The 20,648-nt window shown below is 32.5% G+C and overlaps 3 protein-coding genes across 3 annotated transcripts; 1 reads left to right on the top strand and 2 right to left on the bottom strand.

The window, feature by feature from the left end:
• Nucleotides 1–111: 111 nt before the first annotated feature.
• LOC132700479 (26S proteasome non-ATPase regulatory subunit 4) lies at nt 112–1,819 on the bottom strand. Its single transcript, XM_060667831.1, has 7 exons — nt 1,672–1,819; nt 1,402–1,542; nt 1,223–1,334; nt 961–1,167; nt 738–905; nt 406–676; nt 112–352 (listed from the first exon to the last, which is right to left on the bottom strand). Exons 1-7 carry the CDS (start codon nt 1,695–1,697, stop codon nt 159–161), a joined length of 1,119 nt encoding a protein of 372 aa, XP_060523814.1. The 5' UTR covers nt 1,698–1,819; the 3' UTR covers nt 112–158.
• A 39-nt stretch (nt 1,820–1,858) lies between these two features.
• On the top strand, nt 1,859–5,992 carry LOC132700478 (serine/threonine-protein kinase PLK4). Its single transcript, XM_060667829.1, has 9 exons — nt 1,859–1,938; nt 2,561–2,991; nt 3,082–3,177; nt 3,233–3,418; nt 3,467–3,598; nt 3,665–4,021; nt 4,072–4,432; nt 4,505–5,373; nt 5,424–5,992. Exons 2-9 carry the CDS (start codon nt 2,959–2,961, stop codon nt 5,754–5,756), a joined length of 2,367 nt encoding a protein of 788 aa, XP_060523812.1. The 5' UTR covers nt 1,859–1,938; nt 2,561–2,958; the 3' UTR covers nt 5,757–5,992.
• A 147-nt stretch (nt 5,993–6,139) lies between these two features.
• Nucleotides 6,140–20,365, bottom strand: LOC132700579 (uncharacterized). The gene is made up of 8 exons (XM_060667991.1): nt 20,094–20,365; nt 11,141–11,212; nt 10,664–10,797; nt 10,455–10,612; nt 10,150–10,398; nt 8,877–9,143; nt 8,593–8,826; nt 6,140–7,397 (listed from the first exon to the last, which is right to left on the bottom strand). The coding sequence occupies exons 1-8, from the start codon at nt 20,163–20,165 to the stop codon at nt 7,051–7,053; spliced, it is 1,533 nt and encodes a 510-aa protein (XP_060523974.1). The 5' UTR covers nt 20,166–20,365; the 3' UTR covers nt 6,140–7,050.
• Nucleotides 20,366–20,648: the final 283 nt, after the last annotated feature.

Raw genomic sequence — 20,648 nt, 5'->3', positions numbered from 1 at the left:
CTGTTAAAGTTTCGCCATAACAATTCAGACCACCTTGTGAAGGCTCAGAACATTTATTTAAAATGATTAATATTTTTCAATTATATTTTGGAATAAATGATACAAAACTAGTATTCAGAATCCGGCATTAAGAAAAAAAGCCTTTATTAACTAATATTCTATTTTTTTTCTTCAGATTTTTCATCCTTTTTCTTGTCCTTCAAGCTCCCCACCGCCTGGCGCACGGCCTCAGATTGGGGGTCGACACCAGGCAAGTTCTCCAAAACACTTTGTAAGAAAGCTGGATCATTCATAACCTCAGAATAATCCTCATCACCTTCAACTTCCATTGGTTCATCTTTTGATGATGTCGCTGCAAATGCTGTAAGTTACTATAACTAATAACAAAAAATCAAATCAACTTACGAGCATCTTGCATAGACATTTGCATAGCAAAGGCGATTTGCTCTTCTTCTGTCATATTGGCAAAATCTACAGGTGCTTTGGTTTGTACCTTATCAGGGGTGGCTCCATCTTCCATTGACATTGCCAATGCTCTTTCTAATAAAGCCTCCTCACTGGGTTCTTCCTTAATTGTCTCGGTCCGAGCACTTTCTTCAGTACCGGCAGCTTCTCGAGCTTTCCGAGCATCTTCTTCTTGGCGCTGACGTTGCTCCTCCATTGATACACGAAGTGCCTGAAATTTTAAATTCATTAAACAATTATTATATCAAAATATATAAATGTGGTAAACTCACAAGAGCTAGTTCAGGATCTTCATTGGGATCTACCCCAAATTCAAAACCTGAGCCCCCAAGACCAGCAGCACCAGTTCCATCTTCGCCTTGAATTATCGGCGACGAAATTAGTGCATCTGACAAATGAGGCCCTGGAGGAACTGTTATCAAATGGCTGCTGGTACCATCCTAAAAGTTTGCACAGTTCAAATAGTTATTTTAAGGGAATTTAACTTAGTTCTACCTTGCCATTCAAAGTATTTACAAATGTCATTAGAACATCAGAATTTGTAGCATCTTCTCCAAAACTTATTACATCAACGTTCACCTTTTCCTTTTTCAGTTTTTTGGCCAGCTTAACCAACTCCTTCTCTTCAGCAGAAACTGGACTTCCAACAAAAGCCACTATTCTCATTTTATGATTCTTCCCTTGTCGATGTTTAAGAGCCAACTAAAATTTAAAATCTAATAAAAGATTTGTGTTTAAGAAATTGAACAGAACCTACATGGGCTATTCTAATCCCAGTATGTAAATTGATATCTCCATTTGGTTGAACTTGATGCAATTTTGATAAAATCCTTCCAACATCACTTGTAAGGGTAGCTAATACTTCAACACTACAACCACGAATCATCTTCAGTACAAATTTTAGGCTGAATTTTGAGTTATTGAAGCTATACTTACTTTGCAAGAGTCAATAAGCCCACATTATTTTCAGGATTCGACCTGGTTTTTGAGTGACAAACTATATTCACAGCGTCTTGCTGAGCTTGTAATCTAGTGGGTAGGAAGTCACCATTTCTCATATAGTCGCTATTATCAACACTACAAAATCAACTTTTAGTAACTAGGATAGGCAAAAATGTTATTGTCAAGTCATTAAAATACAGAGGTTATATGTAAACGGAAATAAGTGAAAAATAAAAAAAATATATAAATCTACAAAACACTCACCAAATCATAGTACTTTCTAAAACCATTTTGAAAATTATTTGATGTAATTCACTCTAAAAATCTTAAATTTTACGATTCGAACAGTGACAAGCGATTTTATTTTGTACACAGACCTGTGGTTTTACCTTCGTAGATTGGTAGTCTGTGGTTCTGCTTAAGACCGTAGACAAGAGATTAAACCATACAAGTTTGTGTAGCAACGTTCAGTTCAGGCAGAAAACATTATTGGGTTTTTAGTTTTAATTTAAATCATTTATATTGACGTAAGTAAGTAATATTTATTTCAGCAATTAGATAATACATTCAAAAATATATCAAATGCACAATGAATTGATCGTGATGAATGAGAGATCGTAAATTTTAATTTAAATGGTAAAATCATCTTTAAAGGCACCTCATGAAACTTAAAATAACATAATATATTATAAATAAATTATTTATGACGCTACTTTAATAGTGAACAATTAGTTATTAACTATAAAAACAAAACTGGTTTTAAACAACAGACTCCCGCACAAGGATCTCACACCCGATTTGGAATAAAGGTTTAACTTGAGAAATCCGCTAAATAAACTCTCGATGACGTCAGGGCATGTTCAAATGGAAAATCTTAAGACGCTCCTCATATCTTTACCATGCTAAATCGCGACAACACAGTTTTGAACAAGGTACATCCCACTTGCTTGAAATTGCGAGGTCATGTTGTTCATAATAAAGCGAAACGGGCGACTTTATAGAACGACGGGGCGAACAATACTACCGCGCAAACTGAAGCTGCCCCCTGTGCTGCACTTTTGCTAAATTTTTGGAATTTATAAGTTGACTTGTTTCATTTCTTGAATATTTATTTTTTCTTGTTTTAAATATAGTAATCTTTACTCATTTTTAGTTGCTCCAGGTAACATACACCCACATGATGTGCATATAACTGAAGATAGATTAAATTTATGATATATAAATTTTCCTTCCTGCTTCTTTCTTCTTCTTCATGACGAGGAACTAGCGTCTGGTTAGGCGGCCGTCCATCAATATTCGCCTTCGTAACAATTCTTCATATTTTGAACAGTGGCAGTGACTACCTAACAACTATCTAATCCCTATAGTCCATGACAGTCTACTCACAACAAACTGACGGACTATTTTTGAAATGTTTGGAAGTTGGTTTGCCACAAAATTTAAATTCAAGAGGTGTTGTTTGAAAGTAATCGAAATTTTGTCCAAAGGTATTGAAGAAAAACTTTGAATAAGGATTCTGGATCAATTTATGTGAACTGTAAATACCGAAATATGGAGAATAACTCGTTTAGTAATAAAATTGAGGTTAGTTGTGATAGTTTTGGTCAAGCTATATAATGCACTGCCAGTTAAACTAGCAGGAAAATATTAGTGTAATTAATTTCACTATTTTAGGATTATCAAATTTCCAATTTATTGGGAAAAGGCGGATTTGCATCAGTTTATAAAGCAAGATGCCGTCTCACTGGAATTCAAGTTGCTATTAAAATGGTAAAGATTTCTATTTCTTTGTACTAAAGAATGATTTAATTTGTGATCATTTTAGATTGATAAAAAAATGCTTCAAAGTAGTGGTATGAAAAATAGAGTCCAACAAGAAATAGCTATCCACTCCCGTTTGAGACATCCCTCTATATTGCAACTTTATACATTTTTTGAAGATGCACAATATGTATATCTAGTACTAGAATTGTGTGATAATGGAGAATTGCAACATTATATAAAACAGAAGGTAGGTAATTTTATCTAATCAGATTTTTTAGTGATTGATTTTATTTAGGAGTTATCTGAATTCGAAGTTAGCAATATTATGAGGCAAGTGGTTGAAGGGATAAAATATTTGCATTCCTATAGCATTTTACATCGTGACATATCACTTTCAAATTTACTGTTAACCAGAGATATGCATGTGGTAAGTAATTTTATACCATAATTTATTGGAACCAGATTGAGGAGTAGATATATAACATGTTTTCAGAAAATTGCTGACTTTGGTTTGGCAACTCAACTTACAAGACCTGATGAAAAGCACATGACAATGTGTGGAACACCAAATTTTATATCACCTGAAGTAGCTTCTCGAAGTTCCCATGGGTTAGCAGTTGACATTTGGGGGCTAGGATGCCTTCTCTACACTTTACTGGTTGGAAAACCACCATTTGATACCCAAAATGTAAAGAGCACATTAACTCGTGTAGTTATGGATACATATTCTATTCCTGCCCATTTATCCCCAGAAGCTAAAGATTTAATTAACGCTTTGCTTCAAAAAAATCCTAAAGATCGTATTGGATTGGATCAAATTTTGGACCACCCTTTTCTTAAGAGGAGCTTGGTATGTTGATTACTCCTTAATGCAAAAATAGTTTGCATTCTTTTCCGCAGGTTATGATGACACATGACAGTGGTATTCATACCATGTCTAGTCGTAGAGATAGTGCGTTTAATGATGGGTCATATTCCTCTAACTTTTACTCAAGAAAAGCTAGTAGTGATTGTTGCCCATCAACTGTTCCCTACATTACAAGCCGGTTGGCTCATAGTTTGGAACAAGTCAATTTTTATGACCAACATTGCCATAATGAGCAAAACCAGGCTCTATGTGTTGAAAACACTGATCAGAACACTTCCTGCAGTTGTCGATCTGTTTGTAAGGGTCATGCAAACAAATACAGTTACCAAGAAATCTGTCCTTCTGCTAGCCAGTGCAATGGAAGCTGTCATCATTTAAATGATCCAGGAGGAGGTACGTAGGAATGATTATCTCAGATGAACTTGTAATATATGTCTACTCTGGCTAAAACACTTTTTTGTACAGGACATGCACCACAATCAGTTTTAACTAACCTCCCCTTCAAGTCACCCTCTTTACCGTTAGAAAGTACCAACTGTTTAACTGGAAATGGTAAGTCAGCTTCTCCATATAGTATGCCCAGTTATGCAATGTCCCATACAAGTCAAACAAGACCTGGTGATACATTTAAAAAGGAAAATCTAGAACAACTTTGTTCTCTGCGACTTTTACCCACTAAACACCAAACAAATAATGCTGTTTTAAGTATTTTGAATGATGGTGAAGTTGTAATAGAATTCATTAAACGAAGGGGATCAAAGAAGAAAGAAATGGTGTGTGAAGTTATGCGAATATCTCCAGATGGCGCAAGGGTGATTTTATATGAACCTGAAAGTGGTAGAGGGTGTCCTGCAGGGCAAGAGCCTACTCCAGTTCCATTGGCAGGTGCAGATCACATTTTTAGCATAAATAATTTGCCAGAAAAACACTGGAAAAAATACATGTATGCCCATAAATTTGTCAACCTTGTTAAAGCCAAAACACCCAAAGTAACATATTATAGCGATAAAGCTAAAGGCCTTCTAATGGAGAATTTGAAAGACTTTGAAGCATCATTTTATGAAGGTGGAAAGGTCACTTATTCCACCACTGGAGGAGTTACTTTGATTGACTCTTCGGGCCGAAAATATGATTTTAAAAATTCAGATGACTGCCATAGTCTGACTGGCACCTTGGAACTTATGTGGAATCATTCTCATGAACTTTTCGACCATTGCTTGTTGCTGGAGAAGACAATTTCACTAATGAATAGCAACGATTTTCCTATAATTGTCGGACGAAGGCCAATATCAGTGGTTAATTATAGCGATAAGGAAAATCATTCAAGGACTGCTGTAAGTACTAAATAATTCAAAATAATAGAAATTGCAGATCATTGTTTCAGCCCGCATTTATGGCGTCATTTAATAGTACTGCGCCAGGAACATCTTTTGGTACAAACGTTAGCAGGGAAAGGAAAGTGGTTGTTCCAGGGGTTGGAACTGCTACTCAGCTCTCTAATGGAGAAATAAAAGTGAAATATCATGACGGTTCCCAACTCTGGGTGGATGGTAAACACATCAGGCATCAATACCACCGTGATGGTCAAATTGTGAGGTATACTGTGGGCGGTAGTTTACCCGAAGACATACTGGAAAAGTTTCAGCACATGTTAAAAGCTATTGAACAGTTTCGGCCGAGCCCTTTAAGCACCAAGAAGATACACAATTTTAGGTAGTGCTCTTATAAAGAATATTTTCTATATTTCTCGCTAATATTGAGGAATTAAAAGTTAGAGTGTCCATTTGCAATCAGAGTACTAGAAATCGATTTATATTTTGTAGAACAATTTTCGACATATATGTAATTTTAGAGTCGCACCAACTGTTGTCTAGATGAAGAGCATAGGTTTTGTTAGGAAAATTGTTGTTAGAAAGCTTTAGTTATTATGTAAAACACAAATTATTTTCTAATAAAATGTAAACATTTATTAAACCTTTTAATTTAAACCCTGTCTCCAAAATTAACAGTTTTTGATATAAATGACCAAATTGATTAAGGCACTTTGAAGAAATACGTTATAAGTTTTGGTTTTTGAACTTGGTTGTTTTTGTATATTTTACTCAATATTCAGAACTTAGTAATTAGGTCTCAATGATCTCATGTACAGGGTGTTATTTAATAACTCTCTGATATTTTTAAGGAGTGATTTCTTAAATATTTTTACTGTAAAAAGTTGCTATAGTGGTCTAAAATGCGTTGTTTTCGGAATACCGGTTGTCCGTTTTATTTTTGTTTTCCTGTAAAATTTTCTGAATAATGCCGATTTCTGAACGTTCTTATATAATTTAGCTTTTACTTATAGGCGGCGTTAATTGCATATCCTTATGTATGACTTTATTCATTTTCGAAATATTTTATATAGAAGTAATTGATGCGTGTGTTGAGAAGTTGGTATTATTTAAGAAATTATACAGAATATTCAAAAATAAAACTTTGACGCCCTGTATCTCGAAAAATTTTAGGTCGACGTTTATAGTAGCTTTAACTTAAATGTGTCTGAAATTACTCTGTGAAATATCGGACACTTATTAAATAGCACCGTCTTTTCCTCTTGATCGTCACTTGCGGTGCCTATTAATTTTCAGAAAAAAGTTTTGTAGAAATGCCGTCGTAGAACAAATCCTGGATGTAATTCTAGCAGAAAACAACGTCTCCATTCTCAGCTGAAATAGTTCGACTGATTTAAGAGCAAAGGTTTTTCTCTAGCACTACTCATTATACTAACATAATTTTATTTATAGGTATATTTACAGGCTTTTATTTGTCTTAATATCTAACAGTATTATTTGGTTTGCAAGTAACGCAACTGCTGGTAGCTGTTTTTTTTTTTTCAATAAATCAACATAACAATTATTTACAGTAGAGTACAATTAATCCCTGAAATATTAGCATTCAAACATTTCTTATACAATCCGACTACTATTCCTTGAATCCAGCATCCCATTTCCTAATTGCCTTTTAAATAGCATCTACCTATTTTCACCATTAGCGTGGAAAGAACTCTGTATACTTCCGTAACCACGACCGCTGACTGACTCCAATGGAAAATCGTAGTCTGGTATGTGCCACATTTCTCGCAGACCTTTTAGCTCTTCCGGCTTCATAGATAACATGTAGTCATTTAGCTGTTTACTATTGAAGGTATTCTTGAGTATCGACTGCTCCACGTCCTCGCCTGCCAGAGTGATTTCAGGGTGTACTTTAGAGGGTTGATTTATTGGAAAGTCGTATCGGATTCCAGTTTCAACTTTGGGTGGCAGCACTTCAAGAGGTATGTTATCGGTGCGAGATTGTGTGTCATTACTTAGTTGAGTGTCTACAAGAAATAGTTAGGAAAAATGAATAAAATCATTTGATGATCAAAATTTAAATCGGGCCACTATTGAAGATGCTCTCAAAAATTTACTAAACAATATTTAAAACAGAAGATACCTTAGGCTTTACTGGATGATGGCTAGTCATTTTTCACCCAAAAGTTGCCACTATCCAAACCCCTTCTAAAAAACTTCTTAATATTGTTTAAAGAAAATTTTTTTTTTCATGCCATCCCTTAAGGTACTCTAGCGATTTTTCATCAAAAAGTTGCCACCATCTGCACCAGACGCTAAATATTATTTAGTTCCGACATTATGCATATACTTATTAACGGTACTACATGTTTTTTTTTTCATACTGCCTGCATATTGAGATATTAAATCTTTTAATAGTGGCATTTACCATTTTCAACGATATTCAAGTTGATTTATGTTCATGACGAGTGTTCTATAAGAAGTATATGGCGAATAGTGCTCCATAATCTATCTTTTTGAAGCACCTATAACGTTTCCAATTCAACCAGAAACAGACGACAACATTGGAAATTCAAATGGAAGACCACGTTTTTTGGTTTTGCGCAAAATCTCTCTTTCCCTTACTTCGGAAAAAATTAATGTTATGTTTTTTTTTTAATAGAAAAATACTATGAAACCTGAATACCTTTTTGCGTAAATTTTACAGGGGCTTCAATCTTAAAAATACTTACAGTAAAAAAATCATTTTTAATGCAACATCGGTAATATACCAATTGCGGTCCCACTTCAAAATAAGCCAAAAATGATCACCAAAATATGCCGGTTTACGACTGCAGCCTCAAATAACACTAGAGTTAAGAAATTAGCAGTGCAAGATTTGTAAAATTTTCTCCTTGATTATTTGCAAATTTGTAAAAATGAAACCTTCAAATCTCAGTTACCATTCTATTACCTATTGTATGATGTCATTTAGCTATTCCTCTTCCACTGCGAAAACGTTGTGTAATTGAAATTCACTAGAGCCAACATTAACTCGCCAAAAAATCCTTACAGCAGGTTGTTATTATCCTGAACAGAGCTCATTAAAATTTGGTGCACAACATTTTCCGTGTGTTGTTATAATATATAAATAAGGAACAAAATTTTGATTTTTGGAGGTAAAGAAAGTAAAAAGTAAAAGAAAATATTTTTCAAACAACTTTCGTTGACTTATAATCCTACCGTTATCTTGCGATTTGGGTGGCACTAATCCAATTTCATTCGGATTGGGGCTGGTGCTTTCCACAAATTTGGGATAATCTGGCGTCGTGGCTTTGAAGTTCGAGTTAAAATTCACGTGATACGTATTAGTGGGATTTTGTTGGTCTGATCCATGAATTAATGGAGGCAACAGTCCCGCGCTGTGCGGAGCTGGAGAGGTTGCTTCTACAGTTAAAGGATACACGGGCGTTGTAGCTGAAAAGCATTTTACGAGTATATTTATTTACACGCCTGCGTGATGCTACCTTTAAAGTTAGAACGGAAAATTTGCACTTTTTCTACGGGCTCTTCTTCAAAAGGCAATTGTTCCTCATCCCCGGAAAATTTCGTCAAGTCGGCGTCGACTGTCTTTGGATACACTGGGGTAGTAGCACGAAATTTAGACGGAAAATTCACTTTTCTTTCACTAGACAAATCGATTCTGTCTGCTGCAGGAACGTCGGAAATGATTGGAGGTTGGGGTGTGTTAACGCCTTTCCTTTCGTTTGGTTTCGTGTCGGCGGAAAAATCATCTACAGTGTCATTAATAAATACATGGGGTGGCGCAAAGTACTATATTTGCACTATTTATAACTCTTTTAAAAAATGCTGCTGCATAAAATCAAAAAGCAGCAGGTTGTTTTATAAAAAAAACAAATTTTTCTACATTTTTTTTACGCGTCTCAAATCTGCATTTGCATCTATCCACTTTCTCATAATCACACTTGTTTAAGATATTCGTTTTTATTAATCATTTATCGCTATCTAGTTGATAACATAAAATGATAGATTTCAGTTTTAGATATAAAACATACGTGTTTTTTAGTAATAATAACAAATTCATTCATTATCAGCCGATAAAGAGCAACAGTCTATGAAAAAGAACATAATTAAAGTAAAAAAAAATTTCAAGATTTGAAGTGTTGAACTACGCATTCAATACAATAGTAAGATCATTGTCAACAACCAAATACTTATTAGTGATTTTAATTAATGAATGGATACGCTCTTTTTGGCTGATAAAAATAACAATTAATAAAATTTCCAATTTTAGTCCACCAGAACGATTTAATAGCAACAATAACGTATTTTTAAATAAGCAGGGTATCAAATCGATTAAATAACTTGAAAATAATAAATGTACCACTGAATTTTATTTCTGTGTATATAATAACGAATGTTTTGGATAAACTTAGGTATTTGGAAATCTTAACGGTAGTGTTAGTGGGTGTTCTATTTAAAGTAGAAAAATGAGTTTCAATTTTGTAAAATGGGCTAGAATTTGGAAAACGCCTGTTATGGAATAATTAGTTACGTGCTTTGCCAAATTCTTAGAGTTGGATGTGGTGCAATATAACAGATTGAAGAATAAACGGCGTAATAGGAAAACGTTTTTTTTACTATATTTTCGAATATAAACCTTTCTTTAATTTTTCTATTGCCACACTTTTATGAAACACGATATTATGGACCACCTATTCAAACACCTTTTCAAAATATTGGAAAAATATTACTTTAACGAATGAAAGCGGTACTTACTGTTGTGGTTTGGTGAATTTAAATCCAGCCGTTTTCCAGATTTTACTCTCGATTGATTGTCTGACAGTCTTTTTATCGTATTGTATGAAGTTCTATAAAAGGATTGACTACTTTGGCTAATCCTACTATCGTAGTTATTAGGCACTGGGCTTTGGGTAATGGAATCTTTTGCATACTCTGTAGACCAATGACTTGGAGGAAAGTATTTTGAATCGTTCGTAGCGGTATTTAAGTTATGGTCGTCGTCGCCTACTCATAAGTAACAATGACCATACCAAATATCAGTAACCGTTTTCTCAACTTACCCACAATATTTGGTGAAGGTTCGCTAGGCGCTTGCGTTGGGTTATATGACTTATTTTTCGCGTTTGCAGGATCGACCAAGTCGGGTCTCGGCGTTCGATGGTATTGGTTATAATCGGCCACAAAAGGGATGCCTTTTTGTCCGATTAACAAATTGGCGCTAAAAATAAGAAAATACCACCCACCCACGAGGTTGCATAGCACAACTTACCTATAGTCCTGCTCAGCTTTGCTACAGTTAACCATATACCAGTGATCACAAATAAGCATTCTCTGTTGGAAAAGTGTATCCTTTGGGCATCTGTAGCTGAACTGTCTACCAAGCCCATCACACATATGGTATACCTGCGAGATAACCGAGTGTTAAAGTTTCAAGATTAGTTTCGAGTACTAAAAAAAATAGTCCTACTTATCGAAATTCAGTACATATTTAAAAAAATGTTTTATATAATTGATGTATTGCTTTTTTTGCCTAGAAGTTTAATTAATTCTACACCTTCTAGATATTATGACATGTTTAAAGAAATGTTTTCCCAATTTCGTCGTTTTACTTAGGAATGAAATATGGCCATAACAAAAGTTTCAAAATCTGCGAGGGAAAGGCAATTTAGCTCCCAACATGTTTCTACAAGATAAGGCAATATAAAAAATATTCAATAATAAGTTTTTGTCATATAGCATTACTTACCTGACAGCCTGTAGTAACATCTGCGTAATAACCCCACGATCTTCCTTCGCATGAAAATGATTTTTTAGGAGTCTGCAAAAAATATATTTTATAGTATCTGAAAACACAGTTTTATATGTGAGAGAAAAATTTCGCAACACGTTTAGAAATACCTAACATAAAATTTAAAACGAAACTGGAAGTTTATGCATTACTCATCCATTAGTGCCCATTAAAAATAAAACAATATACTATAAGCATATCCATGTTGAGTTCAATTGATCTGGAAAGATAAAAATTTTAATTGTAGCTTGTCGTGATCTATAATTTTCTCGACTAAATTTTAATCAAATCTTTCGGTAAAGGGCGACGTGTAATTCGATTTGAATGATATCGCAGACCACAACTCCAATAAATCAACTGGCCACTTTTTAATCACATTATCCTCAAATCTCAAAAAAAAAATAGTGTGGGATCGAGTTTGAAACATTCTTCAACAAAGTATATTGATAAATAATATTTAATATAACTACAAATTTTTGTGTATTACACTCATCAACAAAATACATGGTATCTATTTCGACACTTTGGGGATATATCGCACATATCTTTAAACATAGAAACATGCGTTTTTTTTGAGGCAATTAATTAATCAGAATCTTCAAGAAAGGTCATTTTGGTTAGTTTTTAAATTCAAATTGCTACTATTGCTGTTTGGGGAAATATTGTCACCTAACAATTTACATTGCACACAATTATTTTTCAAAAACCAACTTCAAATTCTAATTTTTAAAACTATTTATTTAATTAAAAGTGGTAGGATATCTGCTTAATGCACATATACAGATTATTTATTTTTTGCTTAGCCTGTGATTAATTTATACTAATTCACTCTGGTTAAAAAATAATGTATTAGAAAAAAAATCCATTAAAATAAATATTTTGTTTTTCGAATACTCAATTGCTTCATTAAACGCTGTCGCGAGTCAATTCAAGAGTTTCAGGTACTTCAGTGCGAGAGCGATCGGATGTTTTCAATCGATATTTAAAACGCTGATGACATTTTGATGACTGTAGAAAAGCATAGTACGAAACAAATTTTTAAACTTGTTCAGACACTCGTTTATTAAATACTCGTGCCTACACAAACTCGAAACAAAAGTGTCCTTTATTAAACTTTTTGGTTAATTTCCTGTAACTGAGTTATTTTGCCAAACATAAATGAAAACTATACGTAAATTTCTAATTATGTTAAGTTTCTAGACCTTGCATATTTCAAAGGTTAGGAAGCATTTAAAACTTTGTCAGCGTGAAATTCTTAATTCACCGTTCATTACAAACTGATTTGCGACATTGATATAAGGATAGTATTTAATTGCAAGTAACTCTTTTGAATTATGCTGGTGCCAAAAGCCCGTCTATTTTTTTTTTCGTTTCTAATCGCTCGATCTACACGATTGTTTACACCTTCTAATTAAAGAGTAGCGTGCCTTTATTTTTTCGAATTCCTCTTCATTTTGGGTGCGACAGCATGGCGTCCTTCACGATCGAAATGATTACTTAAAAATCGTTTGAATTTGCAAGTTTAATTTTCTCGAACATTATTGTAAGAGTTTTCGTCCTCTAATTGCTCTTATTGTTGATAATAAAACCAAACCAAAATTACAACACATTTATATTTTTATGGTTTCGATGATTTCATTTCATTGTGTTATGAAAAGTTGGAACCTAGTAGTTAAATTGGTATCCGACTATCTCAGTTGTTTAGTCTCTAAGTCTTAAGTAAAAGTATAGTTTATGTTTGTGGAGTTGTGATGTAAATATTTTTTAGGGAGTTTTGGTTTTGTTTATGCTTTGACAGCCTTAAGGTCGCGAGCTTCAGAAGCTTAGCCGCGAGCAATTAGTTTCTTAGCACCTGAGACCCTTTCAAGACTTTCATGATCCTTCCCATCCACCTGAGAAGAGAGGAAACTACAAAGCGTGTATCCCCATTTTCTGTTATTATACTCTATATTCACTTCCTTTTCAGAATCACTATCACCTTCATCTAGGACTATTATTAAAAGCTTTACGTTCATAAAATTATAATCACTTGAATAATAGAAATTTTTTGGGATATATTATTTATTTTAGTTAGAAGAAGGAGAAATAATTTTCGGTAATCTTATCATTATTTCATAACACATTGCGATCGCATTAGAAATATGTTTTTATTATCATACGGTGGAATATACAAAACCTGGATGAAGAAATATGGTTTTTGAAAATATGGATCATTTTACATTATAAACTTTTTTTTGTATTGTTTATCTTGATGGCTAGAATATATTAAGGAATTTGATTTTGAAAGCAAAATAATTTTGTACCCTAATGACACTCCAAAGACAAATTTGTACAAACGATTTTCTGAAACTCGCACTTAAAATTGTTTGTCTTTGTCCTTTATTAGAGGGAACTTTGGTTTTGCACTGACTCTTGGCCATATTTCGCTAAGATATTTAATTATTATTAACATTAACATTTTATTTACGGACCCATTATTGTTCTATGACATGAAATGTTATTTTCGTATAATTAGTTTTTCTAGTGTCACTATTATTTTTTATAGTCGGCATTTTTGTTCTACGCTTTAAAACTTTTGAAACTATATGCTTCAGGCAGAAGTTTGCCAACCACAATAAATGCTTTTATAATTTATTTCTTAATAGCATAATTTACAAAACACTCCATGTCATACTTTCTAAATTGCTCTATTAAAAAGAAGAAACTGAAAATGCGGCATTCCTCTTAATAACCTTTTAGCCTATTAATAAAATTCAAAAATTATTTTGTTGTGTTATTTTAGTTGCTAAAATATGACAAAGTTCCTTCTTTCGATTAATAATTGGATAATATTCACCTACATGTACTGTGTAACCACGAAACCAAAACTAGAAGATATAGGTAACCGGAATCGAATTGATCCAACCATTTCAACGTATTTTTTGCAATAAAACATTAATTGTTATGATAATAATAATAATAATAATAATAATAATAATAATAATAATAATAATAATAATAATAACATGTTATTTTAAATAAAATTAGTAGAGGAAACACATTTACAAAATTAGATTCTTTAAAAGCGTATAAAAAAAGCAATTAAATAAAAAATATGTATACATTATATACTCGTGTATCAAAAATGATATATTTTACAAAAAATCTGATCAGGACGCTACGTAAAAAGAACTATAAAATTCCGTTTTCATAATATCATCAGAGTAACTGAAATGGCCAAATTTTTCGTTTCTCTCTGTATCTCTGTATCCCCTGTATATCTAAGAATACAGATAACTTACAGTAACAACGAAAAATGGACACACTGTATAACACAAACGTAAAAGGCAATTTAACACATAAATCAAAAAATAAACATTTGAAGTTCATTTATTCATTTCGAAGTTCTTCATTCATTACACGATTTGGTTTATTCGTGAGGAAGTGTTCATAAATGTAAGGGAGGATGTAAGTTTTATTGGTGTAAAACAATGATATCATGTAACACATCATTACAATTGCGACTAAAGACAATGGAAAATAAAAAAATCGGTCTATGTTCCCTTCAACAATGGCTCGCATTAGAAAACAAAGAATCTCACGCAATTGCCGACAACTGTGCCCCGATAAGGCATTTTTATTGCTCTATAAATACTATGGTTCATCCTGCTTGCTAACATTTTCGCATAGAATGGAATTTCGCATTTATAAATGTTTCATAAGGGAAGATCTATTTTACACAAATGTTATTGCTGATCTAGGATAATCGTTCATGTCTTATAAAGATTCTATGGTATAATTGCTACAATGAAAAGACAGATTTTCTTTGCTAGATGTATATTTTATTTTTTAAATTCGCGTTTCATTAATTTTCAATAATATAGAACATTCATGGAATTTTTTTTTTCTGGTTTTAATTAACTGCATCTTATACGTGAAATCTAAACAAGCCATTAAAGGCGTTTTTTATGAATTTTTTTCGAAGAAACTCCGCAGGCTATTGAACTTAAGGGTTTGGACCTTTTGTCGCTTACGTTTTGCCAAAAATGCTGTTGGTTCCCTCAAGCGTTGTCTGAAACCGTTTTTTAGGCCTTGCGAGGCGTCGGAGGCAGAATCCAAATCAGATTCAAATATCCTCAAATAACGAACTAATATATTTGAAAGAATATAAAATTGCTTCATATACCGGATTTAGGTTTTCAAGGATTAGTATATGTTGATCACAACAAGCAAGAAGAAGAATATCATAATTTAAAAATTCAAAAACTTAAGACTAAAGCAGCCTTGGTCAAAGTTGCTAGAATACCCTATTAGAAAATTTTGTATATTCTATAAATTCATAACACTGATAAGAAGTATGCCTTATATAATAAGAAGTTTCAGCGAACGATAGGATGTTTTCACAGCATGCATCGCTCAACACACGCTCCGGTACCAATCGCGTATTATTTTCAGTTTGTGCCAGATTTCATACTCTCGGTCACCCTGACTTGTTAAAAAAATCACATTTTAAGTAAAATATATTTTATCTTGCAAAAACATTTAAAAAATAATACCACGCAAAATAACCTGATCATTTTTTTGCAATAATTGAATCGTTACTACGACGCCTCATGTTGTTTATTCAAATCGGATATCGATTTAATTTGCGGTGTTACATGGAAACTTCGTGATGTTCAACATAGCATACCTAACTACAAATCTATCAATAATAATCGTCTTTGAAAAAAACTTAGATCAGTGTAAAAGAATGTCATTTTTAAATATCATACTGTTAATTTGCGTGAAAAATATGCAACTCGCCACATTATGCAGCAAAGTTGCATTAAAAGTTTTTGCAACAGCAACTTTGCTTTTCGACGGTTGGAATGTTTAGTCAATTTAATTATGATTAAAATTTCCATTTTATCTAAGATTTTAATAGTATTTGCTATTATAATTATGTGTTTTACCGCGTCTGAAGAAGCGGCTCGATAATATTTATGCCTCGAGGCGCCAATCAAGGTAGCGCTTAATATAATATTTAAAAATAATTTCATTAATAATCGATATCACTGCACCAGTTCTTTGCCAAACGCTTTTCTGATACTCAATAAACCAAATTTTTAAAAAAATGTTTTCGTTGCAGTTTTTGCTCTTGCTTTTTGCAATACGTTAAACGGATGTTCAGAAAAAAATCTCGAAAACCGAGCAGTATGAATATAGTCGGAAAATTTAGAAATAATGGTATGCAGCAGAATTTTTTCGACCTAAAGTGGAATATCAGAATCATAATATGATAATGTAAAACGCATTGTAAAAAATGTAAAATCTTCACTTGTTTCTAGAAATCATTGAAGTGCTGAGCTGAAATATTTTTATTCACTTTGCAAAAAAATCCAACCCTCGCTAGCGTTTTTTAAATAGGTGCGGGAAGTATTTTAATATTACAATATCCACTATTATAGGCATTCAGTTAAACTTGTTTTGCGATATAAATTAACGTTGTTATGCATATATAATATTAATTAAGAATTTCCATTAGCATTAAAGAGGATTTTGTGGGTCTGGATTTTAATACAAACCTTAACCAACATGCTTTGAAAATTAAGGATTCAAAATCGGTATAATGTTTTGCTACATATTCCATGTGTACCAATAAAATAATCAACATTACTTTCCTACTTAATGGTAACTGCCACGAATTAAGGAATGATTTTCATTTTGTAAAGATCTGAAAATTCCTTTAATAAGTTCCCATTGTTTGACCAGTTTTCAAGCAACGGAAAACTATTTTTTTGGATAATTAATAATTTATAGCCACTCCTCCTCACCCATCTTCATATCCGGCTAGTTTTGAATAAAGCGCAAGCCTTTAAACTACATTGTATAACGGTAACAGTAAATGGGATTAAGTAAGTATCAAAGGTTAAACGGATAAAAGTCACGCAAAATACATAACGAAATAACATAATAAATTGTATTATCCAACTCTAATAAAATTACGATCTTTGGCTTTCCTATCCTAGGAAATATTATACTCTTCATCCCAATACCGACTCGACATTACATTAGAAAATGTTTAATATTTATGCATTATATATTATTTTCATTAGTAATATTGATAATATTTTTGGATTAGTTTTTTTATCATCGTAAATGTTTGTAGCGTTTGGATTTTCTCTATAATTATTTTTATTTGTTCTAAATAAGGTTTTACACAAGGTTGTGTCTGCGCACTCTTAAAATGTAATGACTCCGTTCTAAGAATAAAGTGTCCAAACGGTACATATATATTTATTTTAGAAAAAGAAACAGTTGCAACGTCTCACTCGATAGATTGTTTTTATTTTGGAACACGAAAAAATATCAACTTAGCAAACTTAATAATAATTATGAAATTAGCATTAGAATCTCATCGTCATTAATTGAAAGCTATATAGAATTTGATTATATTATGGATGACTTCCTTATTGTCTTGTGAATTAGCTTGATTGGAATAATCAAATTAATATTGTTATTCGAATGGTGAGAACCTTTGAGAGAATTGAAAAACATCATTAAATCAAGATTATGATTATGCGAATAAAATGTGATAATTTTCTATTAACCCACGGTCTATGAAGATTCAGTTCACCATAAATTAATGAAAATGAGTTAAATAAGTACTGCGTAATGTTAATAGAAATATATTTGAGAATTAAACGTACTTTTCTAAATTTGAGCGAAGATATAAATTGTGAAACCCATCCGTAAGTTTTAATGTTAATTGTATGTAAATAAGTCGCTAGTAGGTTGAGTACAATAAGCAAATATTTGAACGGTTTTTGTAATTTGTCCGGTATTTTGTAACCACGGTTTACGGTGTACCCGCCATCTGAAGTGAGTCAAACATTAATTTGGGAATAATCATTCCGAATCCTCAAGTGAATCATAGTTTTTAGAATTTCTATGCCTCATAATTCCTCAACAAAATTATAATGACACTTTTCCCCAAATTGCTATCTTTAATTTTCAACGAATTTGCTACAAAGCAATCCAATTTTTATAAGTAAAGTATTATTAATTATGTTTTAAATTTGTACAGTAGGTACTCGAAAAGTTGCCCAACTAATCGTTTTCCGTTAATTATCTAATAAAATTAATCATTGTTACAACAATTTTTTCTGCACAGTTGGGCTCGTAGCCTGGTCGCACGTCGAAGTCTTCGTCATCAGCAATGTTTGATATGTCATCACCATAAACAGCTCTGTTCATGAACAACAAAACTATTCAAAAATGATAGTGAAAAGGGAGTTATCACTCATATGACTTGGCTCCTGACAAATGTTTATTTCCTTTTTTTTTAATTTTACAACTTGCAATAAATTTCTGATGCCTATGTACTAACAGGCACAAGGCATATTTATATATATATATATATATATATATATATATATATATATATATATATATATATATTTTTTTTTTTTTTTTTCACGTATTGATTCACGGATGGAAAAATGTGATGACACTATATTCCGGGATATCATCCGTTCGCTTGTTGAACTCCGACTGGAATCCTGCAGACGTTTCGCCAAAATCTCACTTGGCATCTTCAATGCTCACGCTCCGAAAACACTTCGAACACTTTTCGGAGCGCGAGCAGCGTCTGCTATATATATATATATATATATATATATATATATATATATATATATATATATATATATATATATATATATATATATATATATATATATATATATATATATATATATATATATATATATATATATATATTCATTTTTCATTATTTATAATTTATCATTATTACTACAATAATTTTGATTGCAAAGTTGGGTTCGTAGCCTACCACAGGTCGAAGTCTTTTCCAATTCATAATCAGCATTAAAATGATAAATATGATAATATGATAACTAGCCTTGCAGGAGAATAGAATAACAATCTGATAATATTTTTTTAAAATAACTTGCATTTGTTATACTACAGCACAACCGTCAAAATTCGAAAGAATTTTTTATCCCTACTCACAATAAAAATTGGCACAATTTATTTTTACCAATTCAATTTCCTATAGATAGCAGGTTTTCGTATCAAGCGAGATTATGAAACTTTATGGTATACTAGCTTCACACTTTAGACTGCCAATATAGAAAAAATATTTCTGCAATCAATATGTTTGTGCAAAAAAATTTTATTCTTAACTTCGAATCAAACTGTTTTATAGATGATTTACCACCACGGTTAGAAAAGAACGTTAAAACGTTATGATGTATTTTAAATTGGTATTTACTATTTGAAATTAAAGATTGACCAAACACTCTACTCTGCACTTTTTAATTAGGATTCATGTTAAAAAACTTTTTTTTTTGAAAATTTTGTAGGAAAGTTATCCAAGTAAAAATATCTCTATTTAAACCAAAATTCTAAAGAAATTTTTATTCCTGCTAGTGACAAAAATAAATTTCTATGATAAGCAAATATATCATGAACAGATACTTCAAACACCTTGCCACGTGGTTTTTCGAATGCTCTTTTAAACTTGATTAGATAGAAGGTGGTGCAAGATGGTTTGGTACTCGTATTGAGAATTCAGTTCCTTTTAATATATCCATAACATATTTTTTGTAACTCCGATTACAACTAAAAGCATCTGCTTGAAAATTTATTTTTTCATTTCATTTTGAATGCGGTTGGCTATTTGCCTCAACTATTATCAATCCAGGTGAACAAATGTTATCGCCCCTAAAAATAATCTTGTATATATAATTTTAATCAAGATGAAATAGTGACAAATTGAGAGTTTGATAAATTAATTAATTTAATTTAAACCGAGGTGTCTAGGTCAAATAAATATTGAAATATTGTACCTTATGCATATGATTTTAAATTAAAGTAATGTAACATTCTAATATATTATAATTTATCGTAAACAGCATATTTACGTTACCTCTTGAGTCGCGCACCCCAACACCACCACCATCATCACCACGAAAACCTCGCGTCTAACTTCGTAATACATCGCGAAGGGCTGATGCGCCGGTGCACTCTCGCGTCTATCTAGATACCGTCGGTCGACTGACTCTTTCGAAGACGATCCGTTCGAGACGGCAGCAAAAAAGACTGTGGTACTGACAGATAGGTCAGGAGGTCGCGAAGCTGTTCTACTTGCCGAAACATGAGTGCACGCCGTGTAGGAGCCGAAGGTGCTCCGAAGATGGAAAGGACTCTTCTGACACGGGCGGGAACCTTGACTGGCGCTTACGAATCTGGTTTATATTTTGATTCGGTATATACCGAGTGGTACCGTAACGAGCCGGCATTTCTACTATTGGCAGTCATTCGCATATTGGTGTTCAGTATCCCTCATATTATTATTAATTTTGTTCGGGCTTGCTACAGTGATAAATTGTAAGATGAATTTTAGACAGTATAATTCGACATTCAACTAAATCATCCATCCCAGGCAAAACTGTTCATTTATTGATTTATTTATTAATAATTC

Source organism: Cylas formicarius, unplaced genomic scaffold (genome assembly GCF_029955315.1).
Source record: "Cylas formicarius isolate icCylForm1 unplaced genomic scaffold, icCylForm1.1 PGA_scaffold_4__25_contigs__length_36172078, whole genome shotgun sequence".
Taxonomy (NCBI): Eukaryota; Metazoa; Arthropoda; class Insecta; order Coleoptera; family Brentidae; genus Cylas; species Cylas formicarius.
This window is presented reverse-complemented; position numbering and strand designations above follow the sequence as displayed.